This window comes from Oreochromis niloticus, linkage group LG22, assembly GCF_001858045.2.
Source record: "Oreochromis niloticus isolate F11D_XX linkage group LG22, O_niloticus_UMD_NMBU, whole genome shotgun sequence".
NCBI classification, from domain to species: domain Eukaryota; kingdom Metazoa; phylum Chordata; class Actinopteri; order Cichliformes; family Cichlidae; genus Oreochromis; species Oreochromis niloticus.
In genome coordinates this window covers 20,378,844-20,397,986 of record NC_031985.2, presented here as the reverse complement: position 1 = coordinate 20,397,986, position 19,143 = coordinate 20,378,844, and the positions used below count along the sequence as shown (strand labels likewise).

The 19,143-nt window shown below is 40.6% G+C and overlaps 1 protein-coding gene across 1 annotated transcript; it reads right to left on the bottom strand.

Moving 5' to 3' along the window:
- Window positions 1–911: 911 nt before the first annotated feature.
- gmpr (guanosine monophosphate reductase) lies at window positions 912–9,354 on the bottom strand. The gene is made up of 9 exons (XM_003444087.5): window positions 8,887–9,354; window positions 6,298–6,417; window positions 5,981–6,064; window positions 5,601–5,774; window positions 5,434–5,515; window positions 3,915–4,021; window positions 3,274–3,316; window positions 2,442–2,601; window positions 912–2,061 (listed from the first exon to the last, which is right to left on the bottom strand). The coding sequence occupies exons 1-9, from the start codon at window positions 8,971–8,973 to the stop codon at window positions 1,881–1,883; spliced, it is 1,038 nt and encodes a 345-aa protein (XP_003444135.1). The 5' UTR covers window positions 8,974–9,354; the 3' UTR covers window positions 912–1,880.
- Between the last annotated feature and the right edge of the window lie 9,789 nt (window positions 9,355–19,143).

Below are 19,143 nucleotides of genomic sequence, written 5' to 3'. Positions count from 1 at the left end.
CACTGACATTGTGTCTCTGTACGCAATCACAGTGGATTATAAATTAAATAATCAAGATGTGATTGAATTGCAAACTTTCAGCTTTAACTCAAAGGACTTCACAAAGATTTTGCATTAACTGTTTAGGAATTACAGCCATATTTAAAACATAGTCCTATAATCCCAAGGCTTGAAAGTAATTGGATGACTGGCAGTCAAGCTTTTTTTTTAACCTGTTGAGTCCAGGTCCCCCATTATTTCATGACAAATTAAGCAGATAAAACTCTGGAATTGATTCAATCTGTTGACCTTGTATTTAGTAGCTGTTTACTGGAACTTTGAATATGAAGCGCAAAGACATGTGAGGGAGTCTATCTGAAAAAAATAATAAATGAACCTGTCAAAGGCAGTTACTGACTGCAAAATCAATAATCAATCATTTCAAGCTTCAGAAATGTCTCTAATTCTGAAACAGTTAATGCATTACCTTTATTAAAACCCTCTAGTTAAAGCTGAAAGTCTGCACACCCATCACATCTTGATTTAAAATCCACTGTGGTGGTGTACAGAAGCAAAATTATAAAAATTTATGGACCTAATTACATTAGAAACAAGTTTTCATGGACCCAACATGTGACCAGCAGCACAAAAGAAACGACCGTTTCATTCCATCTTCAGTTGTCGTACTCTCCCTCCTGATCTTATAGTAGCTACTCCACGTGGTTTTGTTTTCACAGGAAGTGGCAACACCGTCAACAAAGAAATATTAGAAATATGTGAGCGGTAAGTGATGAAAGAAGTTTTGTTGTAATGCAACATGAATCTAAATGGTTTTAACTCCAAGCCAGACATCTTGGTAGTTGGTTTACCACTTCTTCTTTTTTTGTTGTTGAAACTTTTGAATCAGAAAAGGAAACCGAAATCTCAAAAGCTTCTAGTTACACAGTTTATTCTCCAGAAAGAGGAATTATGTTAATCATTCACTGATTAATTACTTCCATTTTCTGTCTTGACTGTAATAAACATGTAATACTGTTTGTAGTCACAGTATGCATTACATAGTGTAGGTTTTCATTTCCTGTGTTTAATGGCATCGTTGCGTTACTTTGCAATGCAGTAAAAGGCACAAATCTCTAGACTTGCATGATTTAAAATGAGAGACACATTTTTAAGTAAATTTGTCTCAAATATACCAAATACCTGAAATGCACAAACTGTGAAGACTTCATTCTCATTATGAAAGCGTCACAACTCAGTTGGAACTGAAAGACCAACACCACTGAGGAAACCAGCACAAGGTTCTCCATGCAGTTTATTGCACACAATTTCTGTCTTGACAATTAAAGGCCGGAGTCTCTGGATCTGACATATCAACTTGCACATTCATTTTAGGATAGACTTCAGCAAAATAATTGATCTTACCACTAATACCAACATGTTCCTGCTGAGTGTGTTTTACAAATCTCATATTCTTGCTTGCTCTTGATATGTTGTTAATGTTGAAATAGCCTCCAGTAACAACTTTATATACAAGTTTCTGAAAGATCTCCACTGTAGTAGTTTCACTGCTGTTTCCCAAAACTGGGAAGTATTTATCCGGGTGTTTGTAGGTGAAGCGTATTTGCACATTCCCATTCAAAAACAATGTCTGCATAAATTACAACAGTACTTTATTGGTTTCTGCAAGCATAGAAACACACTCACTGTGAGATTAAAGTGAGTAAAGTGTTGTTATCCATCGGGGTAATTCAAGTCAAATTTTTGAGTTGGTTTAATTGCAGCCTGAAGGAGCTGAAAGCTTTCGGACAGCAGATATCTTGAGAGGAAACAGGTGCGTGGTGAAGTGAGGTGTAGGTCTGTATGTGGTCCTGCTGCTACTGGGAGAAAGTAGTACCACCCCCTTAAGTGAACATATGGCTAGACTGCTGTGTGACACGGATAAAGGTGGTTCTGCGGCTCAGTTCTTTGAGTTTGGCGGCACCCACATAGGTGCAGGTGGAGCGGAGTCCCCCCAACACATCCCGGATGGTATTTTCCACATCTCCTTTGTAGGGAACCTCGACCGTCCTCCCCTCTGATGCCCTGGGAGCCAAGGAAAGAGGTGAGAAGGTAGACTTTAGAGACTTTTCTTTGGTAAAACATCTGCTCATCTATTCTAGTACAAGACCAGAGCATGAGAGTTTAAAATGGGCTGATCTTTTCTTTTTTTTTATAAAGGCAACTTTTGGAGTTCTAGAATTCTTTGTGTCTGCGTTATGAATCATCAAAGTATGAAATGGATTGAATAAGAAAAAAAATGTTGCAAACACCTGAGTCATTGAAGTGTGTCTATAATCATAATAATAGACTGTTACTATAAGCAATTTAAAAAAAAAAAAAAGGAATTCCCATAGCAACACAGATGAAGCCAAAATGAATGACTCACAGGTGTTGCTGCGAGTCTCAGGGTATCACTATCTCACCTATACTCGGCAACTCCCCCGGTGTATTTCTTCATGGCTGTGTCGGAGCTCATGCCGTAAAATAGTTTGTACTTCTTGCCGTTCTTCTCAATGACCTCCCCGGAGCACTGGTCGTGGCCTGCGAGCATTCCTCCCATCATTACAAAGTCCGCACCGGCACCTGAGGAGCGGAGGCACAGCCAGAGGAGGCACAGAGGTCAGATGTATAGAAGAACACAGCAAGTTTGAAGAGACAAACAGTGCACTGTAGCAAACTGTTGTAGAAATATGTACAGTTTTGTTTGTTTCTTTTACAGTAATTAAATTAAAAATGCAGCTTTTGCAATCAGAATTATGATTGGAATCTCTTGTGCCAAAGACATTTTGCTTTTCCAAGATCAGCTTGGGTGCAGGGAGGGTGAACCCTCCTTCCATGACCACGTCCGACAGGAGCCAAGGTTTAGCAAGCCCCGGACCCCGGCCCAGCCATAGATACACACACGCACACACACACTCAGTGTTGAAGGTGCCATGTTGGGTGGGTGTGTTGTTGACCACAGCATTCCCGTAGCCATGCAGTGTGGAGAATGGGGAAGTACAAGAAGCTGAAGTCAGGGAATTTGGACAAGGACATGAAGTCATGGAGATTATAATCACAAAAAACCCCCCCCAGAATAATCACAATTGTATACGACACCATACTGTAAATGTTTTTACATTAAGATACTTTTTTTTTGTAGATTACAGCAGGTAAGCTGTATATACATACAAAAGGAAGCTGGGAAATAGATTTGGCACTACTTCACTGTAATTTAACTGGGACATTTCTTACAGCGTGGGGTTGGTTACTCACCAAAGGCCTTAGCTACATCTCCAGGGCAACTGCAGCCACCATCCTTAACAGAGGTTAAACACGTGTCAGTTTACTGGGTCACATTAGGTCAGAGAAACAGGTTTAATGTTTAATTTTAGGACTAAACTGCTCCCCCTACTGGCTGCAAACCTTTAGTAACTATTGCAAATTAAAAACTGTTGAATTGCACAAAGATCAGAAATATTATAGCAAACTCAGCAAACATTAGAACAGTGCATATGAAGCGTAGACTGCTTTGGTGTACGAACAAATCTAGTGATCCATAATTGCACATGTTTTTTGGTTTTTGCACATGTTTACAGTGTGTTACACCTGCTGAACTGATGAGCAAAAGCTGGTCTTTCGAGCAATAAATGCTCTTCTGTTGCTCACTGTTTGCCACCCTATCCTCCAAGTACAACACAATTTAAAAAGGAAATCTCTTTGATGCATTTTCAGTATCTACATGAAAACCACATCATTGCACTCTGCTCTGTATCATTTTCATTTCAGCGTCTTGCATATTTGCAGCATATTCTGCAGACAGCTTTCCTACTGTTGCAAAAATTGCCAAGATTTACTTTGATTACTGTTTGACCTCATTATTATTATTTTTTAATATTTTTATATTATGGACTTACAGAGATAATGTGTCCTTTGAGTCCATGAGCTGAGTCTGCACACTCTATAACGGCACTGAGCTGTGGGTAACCCACTCCTGTCTTGATCCTTGTCGTGCACACAGAACCTGCAACAGTCAGAGCACACATTAGAGAACAGCATCTTTATCTCTCTCTCCGTCTGTGCTGATTATTGCTGTTGTAACTACAGGAACCTGCTGTCTTTTTTAATCTGTTCAAGTCAGGTGACTACTCTATCAGCAGGAGGGCTAAGAAGCACCAGATGACGTGATGCAGAACAAGCGAACAGAAGAGAAATATTCAAATGCCAAACCAGGAGGGTGTTTAACAGGAAATAATACAGGACTGCACGAAAGTCTTCAGCCACCTCTCACTTCTTTATATTTTACTTCCACGGAGCAAGACCTTCTTAGTAGTAATAGTTACGTAGTAAGTGGTTAAATAGTAACAGCTCTTTGGGCTTTCTGTTTCTTTACTCGTTTTTAGTCCAGTTCTTGTACCTGACCATTTTTTAAGGAGTGTTTTGTTTGTTACATCATGTGACACTGACCTGTGAACCATGAAAGTACAATAAAGGCACCCATGTCAAGTGTTGTGTCTACACATAAAAGACAACTTAACAAAGCAGCTGTATCTTTAGGCACTTTTTTACTAGCAGACTGTCACAAAAACCACACCATTTTTGGTAACAACACATTTTGACAAGCATAAAATAGGATTTTTGCACCATCAAGGTGATTTGCAAGGAGTTAATAGCTGAAAATTTGCCAAATGTTGGCACGGTGTGCAGTGTAAAAGACAAACACAACAGTACCACAGTGAGTGCCATTTTTAAACACAGCGTGTTGGTTTGGTGCTGCGTTACAGCCACTGCTGTTGGGAATCTCATCAAAATCGATGGAATTATGAACTGTACGAGCAAAAAACAACTGTTCTTTAGTATTCAGCTGCTTATTAATGAATGTGATTCAAATGCACACACGCGTTAGAAAACAAGCAGCTTCATCTTATTGTTTTTGCTGTCCTGTTAAGGCCATTTTTATATTCGCTCTATGAAACTCAGTGCTATCTGTGTAAAAAAAACAACAAACCCCAGCTTGTTTCATGTTTATGTCGCGTTGTTGTTGGACTGAGTTTGCAAGTAAACCCAGGAAGGACAGATAAGTCTGAGGCTGGAATGGGAATCCTGATTAAACAAACAAACCGTGCAATACCATCTGGAAAGTGTCCGATTGTCAACGGCTTAATTTGTCAGCATGACAATGATCCCACACATTAGTGTGCCGTAATCGTACCACTAAAACCACATTTTTCATGTCGCCACAGCAACGTTAGAGTGGCTACATTCGTCATGCAATGAGTCAGTAACTTAATGGCGTGTAACATGACCGCTATACTTGGATTCAAATACTGTACGTCTCTGTCTAATGTCTCATCTGTGTTTGCATGCCTCACTGCTGCTGTCTTTGTGTTTGAGGACTGTGCAGTTCTGTGTTAAGAGACCTTTGTACCCACTCACCTGGCCCGATGCCCACTTTGATGATGTCAGCACCAGACAGGATGAGTTCCTCCACCATCTCTCCCGTTACCACGTTACCAGCCTGCAAAACCAGCACACAGTCTTAAATATCCCATAATCCACCAGGAGACAAACTGCCAGCCAACGTGAGGCACTGTCTTTCCTACCATGATGGTGTGTTTGGGGAACTTTTCTCGGACTTTCTTGACAAACTCCACAAAGTACTCAGAGTAGCCATTGGCCACGTCCAGACAAATGTACTTGAGGGCAGGGACGGCTTCCAGGATGGCACACAGCTTCTCCAGATCTGCACTGCTGCTCCCTGAGCTAGCAGCTACGTGCTATGGGGAATGAAAATGTGTTTTATTTTGATTTTCTAGTTTCTTACGAGAGACAACCTACATGTAAAAAGTCTTAAGAGCTTAAAAGAAGGCAACTGGACTTCTCTAAGTTCCACTTCCTTTTTTTCCAGCTCTTAAGGCGATGACCTGGATGACTGGGAATCCACACAGACAGACTACATTAAAGCAAAGACTGGAAATCTTACCTCTAAGCACTCTGGGTGACTAGCAGCAAAGTTTTTCCAGTCTTCTACAGAGTAGTGTTTATGAATGGCTGTGAAGAGGGTGTGCTAAAGAAAGAAGCAGTCGGACAGAAAGGAAGATGAGAGATTCAGAAATACCCTAGATACTCTGGGCCACTGACATTTCTCTCTATCATCCATCATTGTCCTTCTCCAGTTTTTTTCCCACATATTTTCAACTTGAACAGAAGTAACCTGCTGATGAATCCACAACCATACGAAATAAAACAAATGTATTTTTTATTTACTTTGTTTTTTTAATAACTATTTTCTTCACTCACTTTACTGAGAACTTGTGCCATCTCAAATGTTCCTGTGGTGTCCATGTTGGCTGCAATGATGGGGATACCTATGTAGGTCTGCTTAGAGTTGCGGAATGTAAAGGTCCTCTGAAGATCCACCTGAGGACAGAAGGGATTTTTAAAAATTTATTAGTATTTTTTTTATCTTTGTGATTTTTCTTGGGAATATGAGAAGGCTAATACTCATCTCCTGAGTGTGCATGGATGCACTGAATCATTTAGATCTAATGGACAGCTTCTAATGGGTATGCCTGTAATGTGAAAAGCCACATGAACCAAGCTGAGCTCAGTGTGACACACAAGCTGCACCATTTTCAGGAAAGTGTTTGAGTCACTCGTGGAAATTATTTCTTTCAAATTAAATAAAATAAACCTTTTTTCCAGTTAACGGTCTAAACACTGAACTTTGTTACTACTCAAGAATCTTCTCCCAGAACCATCGTTCAACAGTCTTGGTGGCTTTACTGCTATAGCATTACTTGGTCTGCTATAGCTTACTAATGTTAGCTAATGTAAGCAATCTAAATGTGTTTACTGAGGCTAATATTATTGGCTGATATTAGTTATTTGCCGATCTTTCAGTATCTGCATTTAACGGCCAATAATAAAAATTTTAAAAAGAAAAGAAGAGACAGCAGAAACACCCTTCACCATGGTGTGAGTGATATTGCACAGTTTGTCCACCAGAGGGCACTCTGAAACTTCTCACTTGTAAATAACTGTAATAGCCCTTTTCCACTAGTACTTACACGACTCATCTCGGCTTTGGATGTTTTTCATTACAATCAAGTTCCACCTTATGTGTGTGGGGTCGTTACACAGTCCTGTGACATAATTTGAACACAACACAACAGTGGAGGACGTTGAGCCGATGGTACACCTGCTGTTCCGTGCATGGCTTTTAGTCAGACTCGGCGACCACATTGTTGTTTTTTGTGTAGCTATTTCACCTCCGTGGCACAGTTTCTACCACCTAATGGAAAACCCTAAAAACCCAGTCTAGTTGAACCACGCCGAGTAGCTACCAGTGGAAAAGGGCTATAAATGACTAAATATATAATCAGGCTCAACAAATGCCAAAATATCAGAATATTGGGGGTTTTAATCACCAACTATCAGTATTAATCTGAAACACGTTTTATCATTCTCTAAAATGTAGAAAATGTAGAAATGTGTCTAACAGGAAAATTTTCAAACTAGAAAAAAAGGAGATAAAGATGGTGGGCATGGTTGTCAAAAAGTGGGACATAACGGTGAGTTTCCTTGCCAACAGTTTTCCAAATGGCTCCCTCTTAGTGCTGATGCTTTTGTTGGATAGAACCAAGACATTTATTATGCAAAGCTACTTAAGCTATAGACTTACCTTACGCAATGCACCATAACTTTTAATGTGGGTACGTTTTGAACGCCCCAGAAATAAAAAGAGGTCATACCTCATAATAGTGAGAGGAAGGAAAGAGGTGGAAGACATGGACGAGGGAGGTAAAGTCTATATTGATTCGCTCCAGCACATCAGCAAATGCTGCACACTGACTCAGGATTTTCAGTTTACTTCCTTTCTATTCACCATTAATAATGAGAAAGTAATAATGCTGGTGTAGCTCACCAGGTTGAGCAGGAGACCCATGCGCAGCAAGGCTATTGCAGGGCCAGGCTGCGTGTCTTCCCCCTGCTGTCTTTCTCTTCCTGTCTACTCTCAATCTGTCCTGTCATAGTAAAGACTAACCCCGCCACCAACACCATCAAGCTGAAAATAAACCACATCACTGCAAAATATGTACTTAAAATAAATAATGACAAAATGCATCCAGTGGTCTCAGTCGCGGCCCGCTGCCCACATTACGATCTGAAATATCAAAATAACCAAACAGCATTCATCAGGTGTCAACATGTGTCTGAGACCTGAATCAATGTGATTAAAGCTGCTGTTATACTGATATCTCTGTGGCATGTGGAATGTGCTCTGGTTGGCTGCAACACGCTCCGTCCTATTTTTAAACAACTTTTCTGAGAAGTCTCCCGTGTCTCATGTTGCTTGCTCCCTCAGAGGGCTCAAACTTTTTGCTTTAGATCTAGTGCCACCACAAGTATCGTGATGTTGGACACAATGTGGCCTGCTTAGTCTGCTTTAGATAATAATGACAGGTAACTAGATCAAGGCCAAACTGATCAAAATGTTCTTTTATGCCTGTGACCAGCCTGTTTCCTGTCACCTTTAAGAAGGTCACTCCGCTGTTACACAGTTTCAGCCCAGCACAGAGGCAGTGTACACCTGATAGCTCAACATTAAACAAGACAAGGAGTAGAGGCACTTATGTACAAGTACACTGAGTGCGCATTTCACTCCTTCAACGAGGTATCTTTGTTGATTTAGGAGTAAATGTAAAGTATTTTTCGCACCCTCATCAATCTGCCCTCATGTATAAACAGTTAACACGATATTGCGTCACGCGGCACAATGCGCAGGAGAATACACCTGTCTAACCCAAAGAGCTGTTCTGATGGTTGATTACACTGTAATGCGTGAGTTATGCGTAATAATGAGCAGACGTAATTAGCAGGACTGACCTCTGAGCGGCTCTTCAGGCTGCTCCTCTTGGGTCTGAAAAGGACATCCTTAAAGTCCAGCTTGAGGTCTGCGTCCACTCGAGGCATCTTGAATGCCCCCAGAAATGATGACCAGGACGATGATGGCGAGTATGCAGAGGTAGCTCCCCCGAGGAAGACTGCAGCAGCTGTGGTGGTCGCTGGTCCCAAGCCCCAACCACCAAACCCGAGTCTCAAGGAGGCCAGCGTTTTTATAGCAAAGAGGGACCCAGCCCAGTCCTGGCCCCCATGTCTTTATTTGGGCCTGGACTCTCTCTCTCCCCCCTCTTTCTGTCTTTTCTCTCGCTCCAGCACTCCACTCCTCCAGCCTCGCCTGTCTCCCCCCTTCTCCGCTCTTCAGCTGAATGGCAGGAGCAGCAGTGGCTGAGCTGGCAAGCAGGTCCGGGCTGTCCCATCTGCAGCCACACACACACACACACACACACACACTCTCTCTCTCTCTCTCTCTCTCTCTCTCTTACACACTCACAGACATGGCAGCACTGCAGTGGCTCGCGTGCTGCAGTGCTGAAGAGCACACCTGCTGTCCAGCTGGGGCATTGCTCCCTTTGCTGTTGATGGGCAAGACAGAGTGAGGACAAGCTAACGAACAAAAGCGGGCAAGACCAGGTTACAGGAGGAGAAACCAAATCAGTCACTTAGATTCATATACACACACGTGTGCGGCAGTGTGCAAAAGTCTTGAGCCACCTCTTATTTCTTTATATTTTGCTTTCAAGGAGCCAGACTTTCTTGTTTCAAGATGTCTTCAGCAATAGCTATCAAGGCCTTTCTGAAGGTGTTTCAAACTGTTTCTGTGGACATTTGGTCAGTGCTTGTACGTGGACATTTCCAGAGGAAGAATTTTTTTTGTTAACCCCCATATGAATTATTTAAGCCTGTGCTGTGACTAACCAAAAACAACAACAACAACAACAACAACAACCCGACAGCTTAGCAAAGAGCCAGTTTTAAATCTTTCTATATGCAGCCTGTGACAAAACACATCATTTATTCTTCAATTTAATCTACAAAAGATGCTACCCCCCCCCCCCCCCCCCCCCTCAAAAAAACCTACAGCAAAAGAGAGGTATCTAAAATTCATGTCCTTAAGAAATATCAAGCAATGACAACTGCATGACAACTATCCCAAACAGATTAACAATACAGAAAAAGCAAAACCTGTTTAAAAATACAAATCTTAACAGAGAACAGAGCAGAAAGCAGTCAAGATCCAAATAAGAGCTTTAAATGTCCTTCAGAAAGCCTGGAGAACTATTTCTGAAGATTACTTAAAGAAATGACAAGAAATCTTGTCTAGGAGAGTTCAGCTTGTGCTGAAGAATCATTCCAAATATAAACTTTCAGCTTGTTAGAGCTGTAGAAACTCTGCTTTTGCCTTAAATACTGTATTTCTATGTAAGTTTGTACATTTTCAATAAATTACTTCATGTGTTTCCAATTTTCTAGCAAAAAAATATAGAAATTAGGGGTGACTCAAGACTTGCACCGTACTGCATGTCTCTTTTAGATTGCCAGTGCTTCCTTTAATGTGTCTGTGTTGTTTTCTTTATGTCTAATTTTTCAAATTTTAGCCCAACTCTGATCCTTTATTGTCACGTCTGGCAGGGCACAGGTCGTGGAAGGAATGAGGTGAGGACCCAAGTGCAGGCAAATGGAGACGAGGGGGGAGTGATTAACAAAAGGCAAGCTTTTATTTTGGAGGCTGAACTAAACACAAACAAAAGACAAGGCACAATTAGAAAGGGACTAACAAAACCTAAACTAGGAAGGCAACTACAGTACATGAGGAGACCAGGAAAACGTTACAAAGATCTTAAAACCGGGAGAGAGGGGCAAGAGACACAAAATATCAAGGAGCTGACTCAGAAGAACGCAGGGGAAGACGCACGCAGACAGACTAGAAACAAAGAAAGGAAAACACAGGGCTTAAATACAGAGGCAGTAACGAGGGAGTGAGAAACAGGAGGGAAACACAGCTAGGACTAATAAAGGAAGCAAAGCAGAATGCACCGCACACAGGACCGGGACTATCAAAATAAAACAGGAGACAAGCGACATTAACAAAGACACGGACTTGACACTGAGACATAGAGACACAACTGACTGGGGCGACAGAGGGAACATGAAGACGAGTGACTAGACGAGGAACACATTGAAGGCAAAGTAACAGAAACCAAAATCCTGGGAACTAAGAATAAACACAAGCAGAAAACAAAGAATGACAATAATCCAAGAATATAAATTAACCAATAAACACAAAGCCCTGAGTCACAGACCCAGTACTACGTTTCTGTGTTTGACTAGAGATTTCTAATTACACATAAACCAGTTTGTCTCATAAAAATAAATCATCTTTCATAAGTAACACCCTAAAAATGTATTATAATGATTACTTACCCTGCAACCTTACACTCTGAATCAATAACAGTTATTATATTTATGTTATTAATGATATTTATTATTATTAGTCAGTGTATTCATAGTAAACCCAGTAGCATCTTTTAAATAGCGGCTGAGCAAATAAAGAGCCCCGTTACAGTTTCAGATCAAACCAGCAGATGTCAGCAGAGTTTCAGAAAACAGATACTACATGAACATCAGAAGAGGAGCCCCAACACAACACTTGTTTAAGTTTTTCCTGGGAACAGGATGTCCCTTCCTGATGCTCACGTGCAGTCATGGAAGCTTTTATTTTTATTTTGTGATAATATGTGAAAATATATAATTGAATTGTAATTGATTTTAGTAATGCATTATTAAAAAATATCACTTCGTATCGCAGCTGATAAAGGTGAGGATAATTTTAACTACGGTATAACTCTATTTATAATAAAAAAATAGGTACACCTGATCAACTGAGTGTTAGTGCAAAATTCTAATCAGCCAATCACATGGCAGCAGCTCAGTGCATTTAGGTCAAATTGAGCATTTAAATGGTGAGAAAGTGACTTTGAATGTGGCACGGTTGTTGGTGCCAGACATGCTGGTCTGAGTATTTTACAGAGAGCGGTCTGAAAAAGAGAAAATATCCGTTGAGTGGTTTAAATGCCTTGTTGACCTCAGAGGTCAGAGCAGAATTCAGACTGCTTCTAGCTGAGAGGAACAACTGCAGAAGAGCATCTTTGAATGCAGAGCAGATGGGCATCCGCAGCACAAGACCACATCGGGGGTCACTCATGTCAGCTAAGAACAGAAATGTGAGCCAGCAGTTTGTACATGTCCACCAAAATTGGAGAAATGTTGCTTGCTTTGATGAGCCTCGATTTCAGTTCATGTAGAGGGTAGGTTCAGAATTTGATGTAAACAACACGAAAGCATGGATTCATCCTTCCTTGGGTCAAGGGTTCAGGCTGCTGGTGATGCAGAGGTGTGGGGAATATTTTCTTTGGGCCCCTTAGTACCAACTGAGCATTGTTTAAACAAAGTCTACCGGAGTATTGTTGCTGACCACGTCCATCCCATCACACTGTACCCATCGTCATACAGCTGCTTCCAGCATAATAAGACACCATGTCACAGAGTTCAAATCATCTCAAACTGGTTCCTGGAACATGAAAACTGTACTCAAATGACCTCCACAGTCAACAGATCTCAACAACAGAGCACATTTTAGTGGAATGGGAGATTTATATCATGCATGTTCAGCCAGCATATCTGCAGCAACTGTGTGATGCTATCATGGCAATATGGCTCAAAATCTCCAGGAATGTTTCCAGCACCTTGTTAAATCTACGTTACAAAGGAGATCTGACCAGGTACTTGCAAGGTGTATCTAATAAAGTTTTCCAATAAAGTTAGTTGCTTGAGAGTTAAAATCATATAACAAATAATAGTATGTTAGAGTATTATATGTTATTAATGTTATATCAGTGTTATTAATAGTATGTATGCAGCATGTTGTTGCTGCAGGACGTGGAGCTTAGAAAGTGACTGAGTCATGCAATACCACAGTTTTTAAATCTAGAGCACAGGGTTGTGTAGGATCAAGGACTCAGACCTTTTCCACAGATCCAGTCTCATATTACTCAGCCTAATGTGGGGCTAAAGTCTCATTAGCACTGTTAGCTCCAGAGTAACGTTAATGGATGAAACAGATTTTGGAGGGCTGTGAAGAGATGCTTTTTTTGAAAGATATTTTAATGGATCTCTAAATAATACAACAGTGTTACACTGGTGTAAAAAGCATGTTTACAAATATGTTTAGAAATGTCACTGTTTAAGGTTAAAGTTTGAATATTTCAAAACATAAAAGCATACCAGAGGATAGATTTCAGTTTCTCTCTCTCCCCCCTCTTTCTGTCTTTTCTCTCGCTCCAGCCTCACCTGTCTCCCCCCTTCTCCGCTCTTCAGCTGAATGGCAGGAGCAGCAGTGGCTAAGCTGGCAAGAAGGTCCGGGCTGTCCCATCTGCAGACACGCGCGTGCACACACACACACACACACACACACACACACACACACACACACACACACACACACACACACACACACACACACACACACTCTCTCTCTCTCTCTCTCTCTCTCTCTCTCTCTCTCTTAGAGGATAGATTTCAGTTTCCATAGCAACATGTTTGTTTGTTTCGCATTTTTTTGTAGTTTGAGACTCTCTGTCATTGTGTATGTTAAAGAATAGACAAGAATAAGAAGAACAGAGGAAGAATCTGTATCATTGGTAAACCTGTTCAAAGAATGTTGCACTGTTAATAAGCTGTACTTTATTGAAGTGTAATGCATTCAGTAAATAAACATTAAACTAGCTGAAAAGATACAAAGGTTTCTTTGTTTTTGTAAATGTATGTGAGGTCTGTTTATTTTCTCAGATTCACTTGATTAATTTTTCCTTAGAAGAAAATATTATTTAAAGAGGAAACAAATATTCTTTTGACCCTGGGCCTGATATACTGATAAACAACTGAGCATCAGCATAGAGCACTCAGGTGTGTGTTAGCAGAATGCTGCACCTCTCAGGGGTGGATTTCCCAGCAAATTCATCCCAAAGCCAGATGGTGCAATGCTCAGAAAAACTGCAAAACACCTGATAGCTACATCTAACTGTAAAGGCCTTTGATGAACTGAAGCAACATTGTGGAGTGTAGAAGAGTGGATCAAAATTCCTCCACAATAATGTGACAGACTGATCATGTGATAAAGACAACTCCCTCGCTGAAACAGATCAAGTCCAGTGGACTTGTTCCCCAGTAAGAAGGGGCAGTCACCTTCATTAGACAGCAAAGTAAAAAGAAAGAAAAGCAGGGAAGAGAAGTCTGGTGAACCATGTGAAGGAAAAACCTAAATGACTGAGCCAGTCAGTGTCTCTGGTCAGTTTTTTTGTTTGTTTGCGTTAAACTTTTAAATACATGTCGCAGGAAACGTTCAACAATTCAGTGTCTGACAGAGACAGGAGAGAGGAATCACACAGACCTCCTGAGTCAGCGGAGAGAGGAATAGCCCAGCGGATGGAGCCCCAGAATATTCAGGAAAGAGAGACACAGCAGGTATCCCTGAAGATAGAACTACAGATCAAAACAATTCATAATGACCTGATTGTGCTTGAGAAAAAGCAAGAGTTTCTCCTTGAGCAGAACAGCAACGTTGTTGCTCTGCTGTCCAAGTTTAAAAGTGAGAGAAAAGAACAAAAGACAAAGAACACAAATCTCAGGAAATGTTTGGAAAATCTTCTGTGCCAAATGGAAGAAATACAGCATTTAATAATGAAATGAAGTAAAAGTAGAAGAAATCCTACTGACCCTGAGTGACTTGAGACTCCTGTCTCTGAACCACCTCCTGACGAGGTTCAGGAGGTGGTTCAGCTGGGCCTTCTCAAAGATGTTCAACTGAAGTGAATTTCCTGGCTGTTCTCTGTGGGATTGTGTTTATGATCTACTTGAACCCTACTACAATTTCAGACGTGGGCCAGTTACCTTTTAAAGAACAGGAATGATGTTAACAGACTAGCCAGAGCCTCACATGAACATTTTGACTGTGCTGATATGAATAAAGGGACAGAAATGTCTCAGTCTAGAGAATTAGTGTGGCTGAGACAGCCAGCCCAAGGTTGTTTCCTTCTGTTTCTGGTCCTGTGGAGTTGCCCATGTGTCTTGCCTCTCAGCCTGCTATAACTCATTTTTCAGTGAGTGACTTGGGATCAAGTAAAGGACCTATAGACACTGTTTCCATGGACATTTATGCTTTAGATGTTTTTTGTGTGGCTGAACCACAATGTAAACCCGGATTAGTTGAGTTTACTAAAGATTCGCATGGAAACCCCTTCTATGGTTTGACAAAAATAAGAAGAATAGAGGAAAAATCTATATTATTGTCAAACTTGTTCAAAGAATAGTGAACTGTTAATAAGCTGTACTTTATTGAAGTGTAATCCTTATTTATGTAAAGATACAAAGGTTTCTTTGTTTTTTAATATGTATGTGGGGTCTGTTTATTTTCTCAGATTCACTTGACTAATTTGTCATTTGAAGAGAATAATAATCAAAAGGGAAACAAATATTCTATTTACCCTGGGCCTGATATACTGATGAACAACTGAGCATCAGCATGGAGCACTCAGGTATATGTTAACAGAATGTTACACCTCTCAGGGGTGGATTTCCCAGCAAATTCATCTCAACGCCAGATGGTGCAATGCTCAGAAAAACTCCAAAACACCCACTGGCTACATCTCAAACTCTACAGGCCTCAGTTAGCATGTTAATTGTTAACATTAACACCCTCGCTGAAACAGATCACATCCAATGAACTTGTTCTCCACCCTTCTTACTACTTTCAGTGTTTCTTTGTCATTCTTGTTTATGTGACAAAGGCTTCTGACTCTCAGGCTCAGTAGCCACCGATCACACGTACTAACATACTGACTTCAGAATTTTCCACAATTTCCAAATAGTTTTCTTCCCTCTGCTCACATCTCAGATCATTTCATTCAAATCACGGACACCTTCCACACTTCCACTGATTTGTGGATTTTGGAAGACATTAAGTTTTTCACAGTATACATGCACCTGCTAAAGATAAACGTCGATCAGTGGATCAGTGTTAATATGTACTGGAAACTTTTTTCTTCATATGAACAATACTGATAAATCGATTAATCACACTTAACAGAGTTGTGAAGGTATTTTAAGAATCCTACATATTCTTTAATTACAGTTTTAGACATATGCAGCAATAGGTTTTTATATAGGATTTCATGTGACGTAATGACCTGATTCTCTTTGTTGGAAGTTTGGAGCAGGCCCTGCACACAAGAAAGGTCCATTAAGAATAGGCCCCGCCCACAAAGAACAGGCTCTCAGCACTTTACAATTTTTCATATGTTTATTTTAAATTACTATAATTCATCCCCTTCTACATTTACCCTAAAACCATTTTTACCACTTCTCTGTGGTAGAAAACCTTTATTTTCCACGCTCTCTTCACTCCCATCAGCCTCTATCACGTCTATTTGCTACACAGACCCTCATTAATAAACACTCACACTTTACAACTTCACACAACTGTGGGTCAATATGAAGGGGTCACGCAGGTGGAAGAGGTTGGAACGAGATTTCTGCTTCTAGCCCTGTTGCTTAGGATTAAGGTAGGAAGGAGAATATTTAAGTCAAGCGGGCAAACTGATCAGACTGATTTTTGCGACACAAAGTTTACTTTTAACGATGAAAAAATGTCTTTGTTTTTTGTGCTCTATATTGAAATGAGCTGACTTTTTGCAAATCGGCCCTAAAACTACTGCACTCTGCATTCTCATTTGACTGAACAGATCGTGGGATCGTGTTACGTAACATTAATTTGACTCAACGTGCAACAAACAGACTGAACTAAAAGGATCTTGAAATGACAGTTTAAAATCATTCAAACTACCGAGCTTGGAAAAGACCGAGGCTGGATACACAGAAGTCTGACCGGACGCTTTATCGCTCTATGACAGATAACATCAACGTAATCTGCATGAGATACGGCTACAGAGAATACTAAACCCACTGATCTTTAACCCCCGTGGTGCACGTCGCACTGTACTGTACCGATAAACAAGCAGAGCAGTGTTGGCCCTTTAAAACCTTTCGCGGCAATAAAACTGATAAGAAAGGAACAGCTTTTTCTTAACTGTGTTCTTCGTTTATCAGCTTATCACGAGTCGTAACTGGAGGCTGTGACCTGTGTTTGTCTGAGCTGTGAGCTTTTGTAGGAAGTAGGTGAAAGGGAAGCAGGTAGATACATTTACAGGCTATTTAAATGCTTGTATGAGCTCTCGTTGTCCGTGGAACTCGTATATAATGCCTGTATTGTATATAAGCGTGTTTCCCTATAACAACCCAACAGGTCAACTTATTAAAACAAACTGGTTCTTTGTTTTCTTATCATGTGAAATGCATATTTTTAGCCACTTGGCAGGCAGTGACAACAAACATATACATTCCCCTCAGATAATTTTATCTCACCAACATTTTCTGAGTTTTTAAAATTTTTATTTGCCCAGCTGCAAACTTGGAAATAGCATGAGGAACAAGGCACCCTCTTCCACAGTGTGATTTTAAAATGATTCATGAAAGCAACACAGTTATACACACAAAGACACATGTTAGCAGCAGACTTCATTATAACAAACTGAAGTCGGCTTGCAAATGATGAAGCTTAAATCCTCTGGGTGGAGAATGTTGTGTATCTTGGCACAGCGATGGTGTTTGGTCCCCTTTACAACTTCTGAGAGAACACAGGGGCATGCACTTGCACACACTTGCAGACACACACACACACACACACACACACACACACACACACACACACTCAGACTGGACTGTATCTCCCTGTATTAGGTTACCAGCTGATGCTTCCATCTAGACATGCGCTCCCAGGAACCAGATCTCCGGCACGTTCAGAAGGAGCGTGTTTCCCCCGGCAGTGTGTCACTGGGCCAAGCAGATGTGAAGACCACATGGCAGTGGGAGGGTGAAGTTGGAGAGGAACTTTGATGTTCTTTTCCTGGCACGAGTTGAAATGATGAGAATTTAAAGATTCTATTTGTTTTCTATTTGACGAGCTAAGGTGATGAGGATGAAGGAGATTTTATTATTTCTTCTCCATCAGGGAACATGCACAGCTTTGTGAGATTTGTCATGAACTGCAAACAACATGCTGCATAACTTCTTTTCTCAGCAGGCCCTGTTTTTTTTTTTTAACACACTAACAGAAGTTTAAGAAGAAGAACAAAGTTCAGAAAGTGCGTCATTCCCAAGAGACAACGGTTTGACACACAGTCGAGTTCTTGTTAACCTGTGGTGCTTTTCTTCCCTCTATATTCCCACAACCACAGCGTCCGTTAAGATGAATAACATATGGAGCGTGATTATGTGACTTGAGATGGTCTGCATCAAGGATTCCTCAGAATTGTTTCATTCTTTTTAAATTAAAAATGAAAATCAGAGGTACAATGAGTCATAGTTTGTCTTTTCCATTGGGCACGTCCATTAAATACTGGCCAAGCAGCCGAGCTGTAAATGTCAAAGGTGTTTCCTGAGAAACGGTGCTTTATGGTACTCGTTTTCAGCCAGCAGAGATGCCAGGGTTAGAAAGGAAGCAAAGAGGAAGTGTATTGTTCATGCCAATGAGTAGACAGGAGGGGCAGCAGCACAAATTATTAGATAAGGATCTGTTACAGTAACTTGGTATTCTATAATTTATAATAAACTGCTCCTAGGAGTAAATCAATTCAGAAGAAATATGTATTACTGACTGCAGGATGTCTGCGTTGTTTCACCGTTTCCCACGCGAAGCGACTTCCTGTTTCTGTGCACATTATGAGTCATATCCACAACCTTAGCTGTAGTTTTGCTTTGACATACTCTGAGTACTGCTGCAGCTCTTCATACGCCAACATCAAAATATAAATGAGCTCCCTGTATAGTACAGTCAGACTAAAACAAACAGGCAACATCACTTACACATTATATCTCACTGACTTGCTCTTTGGTTCTAATGGTGAGCTTTTTAAAAAAAACAACTTTCATGTTTTAGAATGACAAAAGCTCAGACACACGTGTTTTATTGAAACGTGACTGAGCAAATATATGCAGCAGATTAGGTTCGTCCAAAAAAATTCCCAGTCTTCAATGAATAACTAAACTGTTTTCTTTCCATTCTTCTGCATATTTTGCTGGAAATTTCTCGACAAGCGATTCATGCACCTCTGTGTGCAATCAGAAATA

What these genes read in the sequence shown, in the direction of transcription:
- gmpr (XM_003444087.5), bottom strand. Translation starts at nt 8,973, where the DNA reads ATGCCTCGAGTGGACGCAGACCTCAAGCTGGACTTTAAGGATGTCCTT. An exon ending in GTCACCCAGAGTGCTTAGAG is followed by an intron (nt 5,775 to 5,980) that starts GTAAGATTTCCA and finishes CATTCCCCATAG; the next exon opens with CACGTAGCTGCTAGCTCAGG. An exon ending in GGGGGAGTTGCCGAGTATAG is followed by an intron (nt 2,062 to 2,441) that starts GTGAGATAGTGA and finishes CTTGGCTCCCAG; the next exon opens with GGCATCAGAGGGGAGGACGG.